Source organism: Camelus dromedarius, chromosome Y (genome assembly GCF_036321535.1).
Source record: "Camelus dromedarius isolate mCamDro1 chromosome Y, mCamDro1.pat, whole genome shotgun sequence".
NCBI classification, from domain to species: domain Eukaryota; kingdom Metazoa; phylum Chordata; class Mammalia; order Artiodactyla; family Camelidae; genus Camelus; species Camelus dromedarius.
The window spans coordinates 13,365,694-13,382,141 of NC_087473.1; the positions used below are offsets into that span (position 1 = coordinate 13,365,694).

Genomic DNA, 16,448 nt, shown 5'->3' on the forward strand with positions numbered 1-16,448 from the left:
GATCGGTCAGCTGGAAGACAAGAGTAGTGGAAATCACTGGTGCTAACCAAAAAAGAATGAAAACTAATGAGGACAGTTTGAGAGACCTCTGGGACAACGTAAAGTCCACTACGTTCACATTATATATAGGGGTCCCAGAAGAAAAAAAGAGAAAGGGTCTGACAACATAATTGAAAAGATAATAGCTGAATATTTCCCTAACTTAAGAAACAGTCATCCAAGTCCAGGAAGAACAAAGTCCCATACAGCATTAACCCAAAGAGAAACACACTAAGACAAATTGTAACTAAAATAAAAATTAAAGACAGAATATTAAAAGCAGCAAGAGAAAAGCAACAAATTACATACAAGGGACTAGCAATAAGGCTATCAGCTGACTTTTTCGCAGAAACTAAGTAAGGAAAAATCTACAACCAAGAATACTCTACCCAGCAAGGCTCTCCTTCAGATTTGATGGGGAAATCAAAAGCTTCACAGACAAATAAAAGCTAAGAGTTCAGCACTACCAAGCCATCTTTTTAAGAAATGTTAAAGGAACTTCTCTAAATGAAAAAGGAAAGGACATATAAAAATCATGAAAGGAAAACGCTCATCAGCAAAGGAAAACATACAGCAAAGGCAAACATACAGCAAAGGCAAGAAACCATCCATGTATAAAGCTAGTAGGAAGGTTAAAAGAGTGTTTTTGTAAGAGTGACTGAATGGATACAGAAACAAGACACATCTACAAGGTGCGCACAAGTGACTCACTTCAGCTCTAAAAACATAAACAGCCTGAAACTAAGGGGATGGAAATGGTATTCTACGCAAATGGAAATCAAAGGAAGGCTGAAGCAGCAATACTTGTACCAGTCAAAATGAGTTTAAAATAAAGACTGTTACAAGAGACAAAGACACTACATAATGATCAAGGGATCAATCCATAAAGAAAGTATAACAATTTAAAATATAAATGCACTCAACACAGGAGCACCTAAATATGTGAAGTAAACGTCAACTGACATAAAGAAGAAATCAAAAGTAATACAATAGAAGATGACTTGAACATCCCACTTACATCAATGGGCAGATCATCCAGACAAAGAAATCAATAAGGAAATAGTGGACTTAAAAAACACATTAGACTGAGTGGACTTAATAGACACATCAACAATATTTCATCCAAAAGGAACAGAATACATATTCAAGTGCATACACAACATTCTTCAGGATAGATCACATGCTAGGTCACAAAACAAGCTGAAAACCATAAAATTCGTAGAAGAAAACACAGGCAGAACACTCTTTGACAAAAGTCATACAGTATTTTTTAATCTGTCTCCTAAAGCAAGAAAAATAAAAGAAAAACAACCCAAACAGGATCTAATTAAAAATTTAAAGGCTTTTTGCACAGCAAAGGAAACCACTGACAAAATGAAAAGGCAACCTATTAATGGAAGGAACTATCTGCAAGTAATATAATTGATAAGGGGTTATTATCCTAAATATATCAACAGCTCATACAACTGTATTAAAAAAAATAAACCACATAAACCCACCGCCCAAAAAAATGGCCCTACTATATATAGCACTGGGAACTATATTCAATATTCTATATAAACGTTAATGAAATTGTGGGAACGAATACATGTATGTGTATACATATTCATAACTGAGTCACTTTGCTGTACACCAGGAACTAACATAACATTGTAAGCTAACCATACTTCAATCAAAAAAAATTTCTGGTTAACAAATGGGCATAAGACTTGAATAGGTGTTTTTCCAAAGAGCAAGTGGAGATGGCTAACAGGTACGTAAAAAGATGCTCAACATTATTTACCATCAGAGAAATCCAAATCAACTTCACAATGAGTTATTACCTCACACCTGTCAGAATGGACATCATCAAAAAGAAAATAATAAATGTTAGTGAGGATGTGGATAAAAAGAGGACCTTCATACATGTTAGTAGGAATGTGAACTGGTGTAGCCACTATGGAAAACAGTATGGGAATTTATCAAAAAACTAAACAAAAACTACCATGACCTAGTTCATTTGACTCCTGGGTATATTTCCAAAAAGATCAAAAACATTAATTCAAAAAGATATACGCACCCAGATGTTCACAGCAGTATAATCTACCACAGCCAAGATAAATAAGCAACCTAACCGTCCATCAACAGATGAATGGATAAAGAATATGTATAAACTATGGAATACTACTTAGCCATAAAAAAGAATGAAATGTCACCATTTGTAATATGGAGAGATTTGGAGGCTATTGTAAGTTGTTACAGTGAATATAACAAAAAAGCAGACTCAGAGATATACAGAACAAACCAGTGGAGAGAAGCAAGGTGGGGTAGGGGATTAAGAAGGATCAATTACTAGGTATAAAATAAATAAGCTACAAGGATATAAAATACAACACAAGGAACATAGCCAGTATTTTTAAACTAAAATTGGAATACAACCTTTAAAAACTGTGAATCACTATGCTGTACAGTTGAAACTTACATAAAATACTGTACATCAACTATACCTTAAGTAAAAAATGCATATCAAAAAGTCTACCTTAATGACCCTCATACCTCAAGCAGTAAAATACACCCCAAAAATGCAATTTATAAAGAATGTATAACTGATGAAAGAAAATAGATAAAAGATAAGTTCATTCACCTGGATATACTTCTATTAGACATTGATATATTTGATTTCATGTCCTTTTCTCTGCCCAATTTAAAGATTATAAACTTCTGTGAAGTATAGTTCTTGACAGACAATCCAAATCCAGCTAAGTCACTTTGATGTCCAGGTGATTTCAACTTACATTAATCTTGGCAATAAATCACCTCAAAAAGAAATGACAAAATAATATTTTGTTAAGTTATACAAAATTGAGCTAGCGAAGAAAAATCCAGATGTATATTATAATACATTGTAATATAAATATAGTAAGTCTACTGATGGTTAAACTGTAACTTTTGGGGAAATAAAAAGTTTGTCTTGAGTTTTATTTTCAATGACATTTGGACAAAGGCATTTACAAGAGAATCACAAAATATTAGCAGTTAAAATAATCTGAGTGGTACTTGTTAGTTGTTACAGAACAGCAATTATTTCCTTCTGAAATTATATATATACACATATATATGGATTACTGTTAAAATTTCAACTCTTGAAGTATTATTGCTTAATTTAATAAAATACCTGAAACCGTGTCTTTAAATTATTTCTAGATAGTCAAAACACTTGAAAGTTATTTGAAAAAAATACTTCATTAATACAATCACTAAGGCATTTCACCAGATAGGATTATAAACTCTTTACACATCTGCATAACTTCATTTATAGAACTCTACCAAAGGTCCTGGAAAACTCTTAGAAAGAAAAATGTGATAAAATAAGAATATAGGCCACGTGCTTCCACAAGTAGAGGTAGAAAACCAGGTATTGTTATAAAATGAGATATTATGGTTAATTAAGGATAATTTGTTCATATGAAATAAAAGCCTTCACAGAACTTGTTAGAATTTACTAGAGATACACAATTTGAATACCTTCCTCCTCCCCTCCCTGAACTATATATTGTCTAAGCAGAAAACCATGGAATTTTAAGTCATCTAACTTCAAAAAATAAGTTACTTAATACATTTTGTTCTCAGAGTAGAAACCATCATTCTGAATCTCTTCATAATTAAAAAGACTTATGAAACCTACACAATATTCCCTTTAAAATCTTAACTTCACTATTCATTTTCTACTGTATTATTTTTCCAGCATTTATTTATTGTCTATCATTGCAACAACTGCAACCTAACAAACCAGAATGAAAGATATTAAAATAAGCATACATTTATAAGCAATACTTTACAGTAGGCACCTCAGAAACTACCATAGATGTGATGAACATTTAAAAAAATCTGTTTTATCTTTTTACAATCATATATTGATATTTCTGTTATACATGTGTGTGAATATATACACATATAAAATATATATAATCAGGTCTGAAACTGAATCTTTACACAAAGTCCTTCTAAAACTCAAACATTGGAAATTCCTTAAACATTGAACAATTTTAATAAAAGTTTCTGTGTAATGCTAAACAGTCTTATTTATACATAGAAAATATAAAAGTAGTAGTGTGCTTAAAATTGCAGAACTCCTTAATATTTAATGGTAGGTAAATCTAAAAATAATAATATAATAATAACAACATCACAAATATTTTCAAGCAATAAATATGTATTCATAAATAGTGTAAATTTGTATCAAGATTAGAAACAAAAATCACAAATCTGAAGTTTATTCCTTAGTCTATGTGCAATCCATTATCTTTGTTCTTGATTATGAGGCTATTAAATTTTTTTAGAAGTTTTAATTTTGAACAAAAACTATAATCACCACGATGTCAAAACAATACAGAAACATGTAACACAATAAAAACAAAACAAACAACAAAACCAAAACAACAATAAAATATTTAATTTTTCACATTAAAAAGTTAATCAAAGACTTGAATTTAACTATCTCAGCAAACAAACAGCCAGTAAGGACAGTATATATTCACCAGGAAAATTCTGAAAGGATGAAATATAGAGGAAAACTAATTACTCCAGAAATAGAGAAACATAAAAAATGGTATCTTCAAGTCAGCAGTCTATTGGACAGTGCCAGTTTTGTCAGATATTATAAAACATTTTATAATTATTATTAAGTACAGTTGGATCAGTCTTGGAGCAGTGCTCTCCTACATCCAGTTGGTTGACATTCTATTCCTGAAAGGTTGCATAGACAGAGCATTTAGTCAGCACTCTTAAGAAATAGCTACAAAACCAGTGGTGCAGAACTCTCCTGAAGACCAGATAAGGTGCCATTTCATTTTCATGGAACAATGTCAAGAAGAGGAGGATGATAATGAAGGAGCCTAAAATGAAAAATCAAGTATGTTAATTATTTTGGTGTATTGTTATACCTTCAAAGTGTTCTCCAGCAAATGGCTATAAAGCATATAGTCTCTTTATAAAGTGAGTTAGAGAGAAACATCAAGTCTCAATAAGTTTAACAGCCTGCTTTTACTGTTTTCCTTAGCACCACATTCCTAGGAGTTCTAAATTATAATCCTTGTTTTTCTGTATTTCATCATTTAGCCAAAAAAACTTATGGAATATAATAAATTGACTGCTAACGAGTTAGAAAAAAATTTTTAATTAATTAAAATTCCACTAGTGAGTGACTGTCTTGTGAACATTTCTGAACTTAGAGTATAAATTTCAAATATTTCTCATAAATTTTTTAAAGCAGTTCTGAGAACATTTCAATTAAAAATACCACAAACTAAATTTCAGTATGAACAAAACGCACTTGATCAATATTAACAACTCATGAATAACTTATCCATGTTTCTATTCATAGTCAGTCAAAGCCAGAAGTAAATGCAACTTGTCTTTGAAATTAAAACTTGCAGAATTCACAATGTTGTGAACTCAGTTTCATTCAATGTAAATATCTTATCATCTAGTCAAGAACTATTAAATATTTCCATGAGTTTTTTTTTCATTAGGTAGAATTATTATAGTATGACTGCACATACACATTACATTGCATGCAAATACATATATACAGTATACTGCACTTATTTTAAGTTTACATGTATAACTAATTATTGTTTCTAAGAACAGATTATATCTCTAGCTTTTTAAACTTACATAGTTATCAAAGAATAAAGCCAACTACAAAATAAGAATCAATAAAATGCAGTAACCCAATCATAAACGACAGTCAAATGTGCTTACACATATTATTTCCATGAGTTTTAATACTTACAGCAAGAATTAGGAACATGTAAATATCTTATTAATGCCTATTAATTAGGTAGCAAAAACAAACACTGTTGTTTCATAACCCAGCTAACTTATGATGAATTCACTTACTAATGTAAACTGGTCATATACTTGCATCAGGTCCTCCATTTTGTACTCTTCTAGCACCACAAAATTGTCCAGATTTCCACTTGCTTTTCGTGCACAGTGATGGCAATGTACTATGTAGGTCTTTTGAGAATTGCTTTCATTAGTGACAAAAAGCAAATCAAAAACTTCCACCTATTTCATATATGAGAAAAAAGCAATGAACAGAGATAATTGAACTTTTTTGCCCACTGTTGTGTAAATGTGGAAAACGACTTTTGACTAAATACTGGGCCTTAATAAAAAAACCATGGTTGTATATTTGAGATACCAGGTTTATTTTGTAGGACATCCAAAGACAAGGACAACGTTATAAATTTAGAGATTGACTCTAATGGAATTAAATCATCTTTACAACCACAAAAGTTTAATTTGAAGTCTGGTAAGGGTCAGCCTATTTTTATTTTACCCAGAATATCAGTGCACAAACAGAAAAAAGTGACAATTACTTTTGTAATTTCTTTATGAGATTATTCATAGTGTTCTGATTTTGCATGTTCATCTCTCGTCATAGAACTCCACAAAGGTTGTGACTAAACTATTTCATTCACTCTTGGATCTCTAAATATCACAGTCCTTACAGTTCAAGCCAAATAAAAAAAAATGAAATGAACACTTGAATGAGTATGATCAGGTTATTTGTGAGAGCCAGAAATTCAAAATGACTAACAAAATGTGTTCAGTTCCAAGCCTCATGTATTAAGGAAAATAAATGCAAAGTGTTTTCATGAACTTTAACATACTAAGAGACAGTAAGTACATTTTATACAGAAAAAATGATGGGTTGGAAAGGTTTAGCCAGGAAAATGGGTAACAGATACAATACTTGTTTTCACATATGGAAGAGATTACTTATCCAAGACACCTAACTAGAATCTGTTTGGCCTTGTAATGTAACAATGAGGTTATGTAATATTAAAGTAGCCAATGGATTTATTTCAGAATTATAGAACAATTTCAAGGTTTAGTAAGAAACTTCAATTTCTCTGTCAAGGGATCCTCTAATTTCTGCATGACTTCTTCAGTGATTAAAAACTAATCACTTTCAAGTCGTCTTTGAACAAGTCTGTTAAAATTCCAGAGTTTAAAAGGCTTTCTATGAATAGGTAGTAACATAGTTTACTGACTCCAGTTAAAAAACCTAGGTTTCTTCAATTTGTCATCATTCCCCATTTAACCAACTATCCTGATGACTTTACTTTCTAAATACTTTTAAACTCTTCCCTTTCTTTTATTTCTTGAACACTATCTATGAGTCTCAGGTTAATTTAGTCTAAGGCCATTCCAGTAGCTTCTAACTTAGCCTCTTTGCTTTCTGCTTCCAATTCTCTTTAGTTATCAGCCACTACTCATTGAAGCACATATTTTTACTTACTCCCTTGCTCAAAAACTTTTCATGATTTTGGAACAAACATCAGATTCCCTACATCAAATTCAAGATACTCAAAGGCAGTTTCAGGTATATCACATGTGGTTTAGAGTTTGTCCTTTCCAAGTAGAATGTAAGCTCCTCCACAATAGCTATCACATCTTCATTTCTGCACTTTTAATAAGCCATGCCCATAGGAGAAAAAAATCAACAAATATATTATGAAATGAACTACAAAGGACATAATACTGATCTGTCTAGATCTACAGTGAAATAGAACCAGTTAATGGCAACTGTGTTCTTAATCTGAACTGTTACTAGTTTAAAATCTGAGATGATAGTCATCTGTTAAGAAAGAACTACACGAATGCCCCTATAGGAGTTCTGAAATATTATACCATAGGATAAAAATGTAATAAATTGCTATGATAGTTAATTCCAATAAAATATATTATGTGGAAGTATAGGTAAATTTATAGTTAAAAAACAAAAAGTAAAGCCTGGAGAAACCACGATAAGACAACTATTAGTAAGAATAGTTACCTCACAAATGCTACAATAATGCGCTGGTTCATCATTTGTCCGCCCATGCCATATAATCTCTTTACCTGCTGTAATGAGAGCTTCCCTCAGTGTCTGACATTGCTTTAGAATTTTCAGAAGACAATACCTATTGTGGAGAAAAATTATTTGTGACAATAACTGAATACTGAGTATTTTTAGCATAAAAGATATACCAATTAGTATCCTGGTTCTAAGGTTTATTGACAAAGTTTTCCTTTTATCAATTTTGTTTTATCTAGCAGGTCTAACAATGACAATACTAAAGCAGTGGAACTTGAGAACTAATATTTCAATATGAAAATATAATATTCTTAGCCTACTAAAAATCTCACCTCTTATTTGAAGATATATTCTTAATTTTGGTTTGATTTAGGCAACTGAGAGAACATTCCTAAGGAGTCAATTTTTTGTCTTTGAAATGAAGTTTGAATTCCAGGATAGAACTGTTTTGATTGTAGTAAGGTAAGAAAGCATATATTTAAACTGAGATACTTACAACAGTATTATTTTTATATAATTGATTTTAAAATTCTGGATTATGCAAAAAGTTATTTATGTATTTGTCATCAGATTATTTAAAGTTAGTTTAACTATTGTACTAAAGGAAAAGAGTATTACTGTTTTGATTTGAAAGTAACATAATGGAATCCTTCATTTATGTTAACATAACCTTTTTCTGTAATTTACTTTCCTTACACTCATACTATTTCTGATGATAACACTACAGTGAGTTCTCACATTATGATGCTGATTTTCCTATAATTTGCTGTCATTGCTCAGAATTGTCTCTATAGTTTTCACAAATGTATCTCAAGTTCTCCTTTGAAAGTACAGCTGGACTAGGTGAACTGCAAGGAACATTTCAGCTCTAAAATTATTCTAAAAAGCACAAAACTGGTTTAGCAAAAATAATGTTAATTAGATTCGTGAACAGTATAACCCCCTGGGATCAGGACCAGAATAAACTGGAGTTCTTTGATACACTGAATTGTTCCTGACTTAGAATTTGGAAGATAGTTATTATTACATAAACTTTTATTTGAAAGAAATAAGTACATTATCAGTATCTAAAACTATTTTCCTTATCTTTACATGCTTATATTCTTTCCTTCTCATTGGAACATAGGATTCATGAAGCAAAGGAGTCCTCTATTTTGCTACCCGAACTGTTATGTGGCACTGAGTAAGTACTCATTACTAAAAGAGTAAGTAAATTCTATAATATGGTATGTAATAGCAAATTAGTTCCCCTTAATTTCTGTTTCTGTGCTATTTGTTACTTGCCAGGATAGGACTTTTTTTTTTTTTAATCATAACCCAAACAAATAAGACTGGAGTAAAATTATTATAATATACATAAACTTAACTTCTTTAAAAGTATAACAATATTAAATCTAAAGTTGTATAAGAAATTTCTTAAGCATAATATAAAATAGTATTGTTTTCAGTTTACCTAAAGCAATTTTTCAGTGTTCAGTTTTTTAAGAAACAAAGCCATGCCTTACCCTGTATTTGGATTTCTAAATAACAAAAGCTTTGTGGTGTGCTGCATTGTGTGTGTGTTTGAAAGAAGTGCTAGGAGAGGCAAGAAATAAAAATTCAGCTCCATAAAAAAAATATAAAAATCACACTACATGTACAGCATTTACTGATGTCTTTCTCCTGCCCTTCTCAATGTGATTTTACCTCCAGGACCAGACATCTTACCTTGTAAGTTTTAAAAATACTATTTCAAAATATTTATTACTCAAGAAAATAACAGCTAAAACTCTAAAATTTTTATTTGAATGCACGATAATGCTTGTGAATCAACAATACTTACATGTGGGAAAATAAAATGTTAGCATTTTATTCATTAAGTATTTATGAAAGGTTAGGACCAGAAAAGACATGAAATTATGTAAGCTATAAGGTTGTTTACATACATTAGACCACCTAAATAAGTCTTGTGCTTCCAAAGCCCACTGCAAGAAGTATTATAATCAACCCCATTTTACAAAGAAGGAAAATGGAGCTCAGAAAGGTAATATTTACCTAACATGTTTTCCATGTCTTCTTCTATCTTCTTCATACTATTCACTTTCTACCTATTATTCCCACCCACTTCTCCCCTTCTTTTTGCTCCTCTAAAGATGAGATTCTTGGGGCTGTGAAACTACCTTGTTCCTGCTGATTTTATCTTGCTATAACAACCAAACTATGGTCACTCCATGTTCTTATGTTTTCTCCCTCACTATAAAATTTTTAATCCTTCCCATTTTCAGAAGACTACAGAAGCAAGAGAACAAAAGGACAACAATTTAGAGGCAGAGGATCTGATGGACCAAAAACAAACAAACAAACAAACAAAATCAAAAATCTAGTAAGAATATGATTCAAATAAAGAGCAAAGAATGTTTCATATGTTTTCATAATGTTCAAGACTTAACATAATGTTCAATGCTTTAGCCAAGTTTAGATGATGACCTAATTCAAAGAGAATTTTTGAATGTACTGAATAACTAAAAATTACTGGGCAAAGGAATGTACCATTATTTCCTCAAATTTTAATTTTTCTTGGTTTTTAATAAGTTTCTTATAACAATTAAGAATCCAAACTGAAAAACAGAAAGAAATAGGAAATGAATATGCATATTGTGGCCTTTAATGTATAGTGTATTTTTATCTTGATATTCTAAGGATAACCTAACTCCCAAAATAAATTACCTAATGTCAGAGTGAAGATAAATATTGGAATGAATAAAATTTAGGTTGACTCAGTCTTTACAACAACAATCTCAGCCTCTCCCTTCAATTTTAGTAGATGGTGTGGAAGTTAAAATATACCAAAGATGTCTTGTCTTTCCCAGGATTTTACTAAAGAGCCATGAACAAAAACAGCCTAACATATAGTGGTAACTGTGGGCACATTACATTTTCTTGTCACCTGTTACCCCAGTGTTATGTTCACTAAGGGCAATGAGACAAGTTTCTATATGTCAGTAATATACCTAATAGTTTTATTTAAATCTACCACAAAGCTGAGAAATTTTACAAGTCTATATTTTTTATTTTTAAAATTACTTGCTATAGCCTGAATGTGTGCATTTCCCTAAACTTCATATCTTGAAATCCTAACTCCAAGATGATGTACTAGGAAGGTGGGCATTTAAGAGGTAATCAGATGATGAGGGTGGAGCCTTCATACATGGGATTAGTGCCCTTAAAAAAAGAGACCTCAGAGAATTCCATCAACCTCTTCTGTCATGTGAAAACACAGCAAAAATATGGGGATCTATGAAGTAAAAAGAGGGCCCTCACTAGACATCAAATCTGGGGGCATATCAGTCTGTCTCCAGTGAATTGTGAGAAATAAATGTTTATAAGCCACTCAGTCCATGGATTTCGTTATAGTGGCCTAAACAGACTAAGATAGAACTTAGAGTAATGCCTCAATATTTGTAAAATAAAAAAGGTAAAAAACAATTTTGAAAAGAGACTAGTGTGGCTCTAACTTGCCTAATTATAAGAATCATTTGGGCCATTAAGAAAAAGATTCCAGAAGTCTTTGAATATTAAGGGTAAATAAATATAGTCTTGGAAACTAATTCTAGGAGCCCTATGTGATTCTTACTGTCTGCCTGATCGTAAGAACTAGTATGAACTAGTACAAAACTCTTACTTTGTGTACGAAAAAATAGGAATTATTTAATTTTTCAAAAGATGTTGATTTCAGCTTTTCCAAATGATTCTTTTTAACGAATAGGGCCTCGGGAAATTAGAGTCAACTACAAGGTAAAGGACAAAATGCAGAAAGACTGGAAAGAGAATGCCTAGACTTAACTCCCAGCTTTTTTTTCCATATGCCTCAGTATCCTCATCTGTAAAATGAAAATTACAGTATCCACTTTATAATGTTATGAAGACTATCAGAATAATACTGCCATACCCCTAAAGGATACCCACATCCTAATCCCCAGAACCTGTGAATATGTTATATTATGTGGCAAAGGGAATTAACATCGGTATTCAACTAACCTAGAGATGTAGGAATTATGCTAGATTATTTGGCTGAGCTCAATGTAAAGAAAGGATCTTGAAAGTAAAAAGAGAAGCATAAGAGTTAGAAAGAAGCAATGTGAGAAAGACAGGAGTGGTCACTGCTGGCTTTGAAAATATGAGATGACTGACAAGCCAAGGAACATGAACATCCTCAAGAAACCAAAAATGGTAACAAAACAGAGTCTCTTCTATTGTCTCTAGTAAGGAACAAAGTCCTGCCAATTACCTTATTTTAGCCCAATAAGATCCATTTCAGACTTCTGACACACAGAGCTTTAAGAAAATTTGTGTTTTAAGACACAAAATTTGTAGTATTTTGCAGAAATAGAAAACTACTATAATATACGGAAGGCTTAGGAATTCAGGACCAATTAAAAATAGAACATATATCACTTGAATACAATACAGTAAGTTGAAATAATTACTAATTAAAAACCTTAATACTTAATTTTTTGAGTTTGAAAACTGTTGCATAAATGCCAACTAAAATTTCAATAATTCATAAACTGAAAACACTTATTTAGATCATACATTTTATGTCCTAAGATCCAATAATTTCCACAAAATCATGTAAGATATTATTATTATTATTATTCCTATTACATAAAAAGGAAACAGAGACTAATAAAGTTATGTGCTGTCAGTCTCCCAAGCTAGTAAATGGAGAAACCAAGATTCAAGGCAGATTTGGCCTTAGGGCTTGGATTGCTGTGTTGTCCTCCCTTTATAGTTTCCTGTGGTATTAAGTAGTACATTGCCAAAAATTTAGCTAAATTAAAAAAGCCAAATACTAACAATTTATATATAGACAAAAAATAGAATGAAGCACACGTTTGTAAAAGTAAATTCTAAAAATGAAACACAAGCCGTGCTTTTAATGCTGGTCAACAGGATGACAAAAAGATATGCAAAAACAAAATTTCATTGATATGGGATTGTTTAAATTATACAGAATTAATTTTCAAGTACTTGTTTGTATTCTGTAATTCTACAGTGTGTAACCCTACAGCAGAACACTGGTGATGAATTAAAACATGTACTCTAGACAAAGAATGATTTTCTACTCCGTAACATCCTGTTTGACACGCTCCCCTTAAATTTAAGATTTTCCAATGTTGAACTTTTCAAAAGAAAATGGGCTAAGATTTTTAATCTGTTTAAATTTTACTCATATTATTGTGTGCTTTAACTGGCAATCAACAAAAGTAATCAATCTACTAGTGCATAAACCAGAGAAACCAATACATCAGAAACATGCTATAGTATTACTGCTTACTTGAGAAGAGAGTTAAACTCCCTCCAAAATTTAAATCAAAATGGCTGCAGCAGGCCGTTTTTGCTCCGTCCTCTTGGGAGGCAGTCCACACTCTGTTTACAGAGTACCTACTTTTACTTTAACCTGAGCACCCAATTCCCACACCTCTTTCCTTGCCTTTCTCTTGCCTTACACTCTACACAGTATGTGTCTCTCTAAATAAATCTACCTTTACTCAACGATGGCTCACACTTGAATTCTTTCCTGTGAGAAGCCAAGAACCTACACTTGTGGGGCACATTCCAGGGGCTCAACTAAGACCTGGGACATGGCCCTCCTCACACCCTACATCCATCTTCCTGCATCATCTCTGGTGCCCAACATGGGGCATTTACATAAAGAAACGGGGCTCAAAGGGCATAATCTCGATCTACCTATTGGGCTACGGCTCCCCTCTCTTCGGAGGGTGGCAGGGGTTTCTCCCACACCATGCAGATTCAAGTAACCCTTAGGTGGCAGCTGACGCTGCCTGCAGGATCTGGCAGAGATCAGCTCTCTAGCCCTGAAGGAGCTCACTGAGCCCAAGGCTTTTCTCCTCTCGATGTTTTCTCAGTCTCTCCTCTATCATTCTTGTCTCTTCGGACTCTAGAAGATCCACCAAGGCGACCACTCGGACATCCAAATGAGTAGACCACGTGGCAAGCAACTCACAACTTGACTGGTCTTTTGCTGTTACAGACTGTCTAATTGTTGTTACAACAGTGCTTCATCTTTAAGAAAATTCATCAGAAGTCAATGGAAACAGTGGGTTACAACAGCTCCACATCAGATGATGACTATGCAAGGATTCCAGTCCATGCCCTCAGCCCTCTGGATGCGAAAACAAAATGCTGTCCTGCCCCTGGGGCCCCTAGATTAGACATTCAGAGATTTTTACTCCCTGATAGGCAGGTCAATGCCCCTACTCAGCCTGGAAGTAGTTTCATTAGATGTATCTTCACCCTCTGCAATCCCATAATACTATGGGAGTAAAATCTCTGCGAGGGTAATGAGACAGGATGAAGGAGGCAAGAGTACAGCCGCTCAAGGAACGACAGCAACCAAAATGGTGGAAGGTTCACCTCCTAGTGGGCCTTGAGGATTAAGAGGTTTAACTCCTAGTAAGTAGACCTTGAGCTTCATTATATGCTCATTGTAACAGCGTGATCAAAGAACATGCCCGCAGGTGCCACGACAGCCCCAAGGCTAAAAGCAAAAGGCCAAAGAATGGGCGGTGACTCAATTCCTGGGAATCTCAGCCCCTTTCCCAGGGCAGTTGGAATGGTCCCACCTGTACTCCTGTGAAGCTACTGAGATCATAAAAACTGGCAACACCATGCCTAGTGGCCCTTTTTCATTCCCTCCTCTTTGGAGACAGCCTGCACTAGGTCTATGGGGCGTGTACCTACTTCTACTTTAACCTGAGCACCCAATTCCCACACCTCTTTCCCTGACTTTCTCTTGCCTTACACTCTATGCAGTGTGTATCTCTCTAAATAAATCTGCCTTTACTAAAAACAAAACAAAAAACATGGTTGCAGCAATTTAAATTGTATTTATTAGAGCTGGCCTCATTAAGGGTTGCTTTATTTACCGATCAGTTGCATAAGGAACATCTATTTATATTACAGAGTTGAACCACTGCCAAAACAGTTCACCGGATACATCAATATTTAATTCCTGTCAATGATTTTATTCAAAGGAATGCTCTAATATTAATGAATATAAATCACATGAAGTAAAAAATGAAGTAAAAAAACCCCAGAATACTATGCAAAGAATACACAGACCAATGCATTTCAAATATCTTTAAATATCAATCATGAATTGCAAGAAGTCAGGAATCCCTTAAAATTTCAGTCAACTCACTTTTTAAAATTAAAACCAAAAACAGATCTTTACTTTAGAAAATACACATAAAAATTAAGAATAAACCTATGACTTTATTTATAGCTTTAAAGTACAATTTAGTAACATCTCATGGCACATTTATGAAAATATTACAAGTGGGGAAGAAAATTACCACTGAGCTATCCAAGGACAATATATCTACTCAACTTAACCAACCTCTAACAATGACAAAAGACAGTATTATATACTTCCTGATACGATACAAATAGAAAAATTCTACATTATCTACATCTCTTTTCAAAAATGCTTAACCTGAATCAAATATAAGGAAAAAAACCAGACAAATTCAAAATGTGAAACATTCTAAAATGAAGTGGCTTGGCATCTTCAAATAAAAAGAGAATGCCATAAAGAAGGGTTCTTATGCGCTTAAAAGAAATCAGAAAGACACAACAGCCAAATACTGAATTCAGTCTGAAACCTGAATGACACTAAATTGGAAATGACAGCGGACTGAGGAGATGCAGCAACTTTTCTGACACGTGATTAATTTTAACAAGACAATATATTTGAGGATATTTCAATTTTCTTAGGTGTAACAAAAGTAGTATACATATAAAGAGCCATGTCCTTATTTTAAGAGAATGTAAAATGAGTTAGTTGGGATTTTATATCATCATATATACATTCAATTTAATTTCAAATAGTTCAGTCAAAAAAAATGTGTTTGCAAGCATATGTCAGAGAGTAAGTAAATGTGGCAAAAATTTATATGGTAAACTCAGGTGAAAGATGTATTTCTGTTCAGAGTGCTAGTCTTTCAACTTTTCTGCAGGTTAAAAAGTTTACTATAGTATCATTTAATCTGTGTAAAAGGCTAGTGTAGCTACACTTTCTGGTAAAACTGACATTAAACAATATTTATTTTAGGAAGAGAGAAGCTGGCAGAGTAGAAAGGCACTCGTAGCTCACCCTCTCCCACAAATGCACCAAGACTTGCATCCACAGACCCACTCAGCCAACCAGAGCACCTGCAGAACTCCGACAGAACATTGCCCTCTTCAAAAGATAAAGACGCCAAAAATCTGGTAGGAGAAAAGGTAAAAAGAAAGAAAAGGGAAAGCAGAGCTGGATGGGTCCCATGGGTAGGGAGTGGCAAAGGAGGACCAGCGCTCGCTCACTGGGTCTCCCCTCTCCAACTGACAGGCCAGCGGGTTGGAGGGGGAGCCTCCGAGGCTTGGATCTGTACAGACCAGCCCTTGACCCGCAGAACTAAGTTAAATGGGCACAGAGGGTCCCCATGACACCCAGCATGAGACGCGGGCTGGCAGCGGCGGGCAGGGGCCAGCAGCCGCGGGCAGGGCCAGGCTGCCC

General features: G+C 33.5%; 1 protein-coding gene across 8 annotated transcripts in view; it reads right to left on the reverse strand.

The window, feature by feature from the left end:
- Nucleotides 1-4,449: 4,449 nt before the first annotated feature.
- The window catches only part of LOC135320411 (lysine-specific demethylase 6A-like), a 133,432-nt gene continuing 121,433 nt past the window's right edge, over nucleotides 4,450-16,448 (reverse strand). For 7 of the 8 annotated variants that reach the window (XM_064483515.1, XM_064483516.1, XM_064483511.1 and 4 more), the window contains 3 exons: nucleotides 7,868-7,994; nucleotides 5,920-6,090; nucleotides 4,450-4,913 (listed from right to left, as the gene is read on the reverse strand). In XM_064483515.1, coding sequence (XP_064339585.1) covers nucleotides 4,884-4,913; nucleotides 5,920-6,090; nucleotides 7,868-7,994 — 328 coding nt within the window. In that variant the 3' untranslated portion in view covers nucleotides 4,450-4,883. The remainder of the gene's footprint in view (nucleotides 4,914-5,919; nucleotides 6,091-7,867; nucleotides 7,995-16,448) is intronic. The other variant, XR_010379572.1, reaches the window with a different exon arrangement.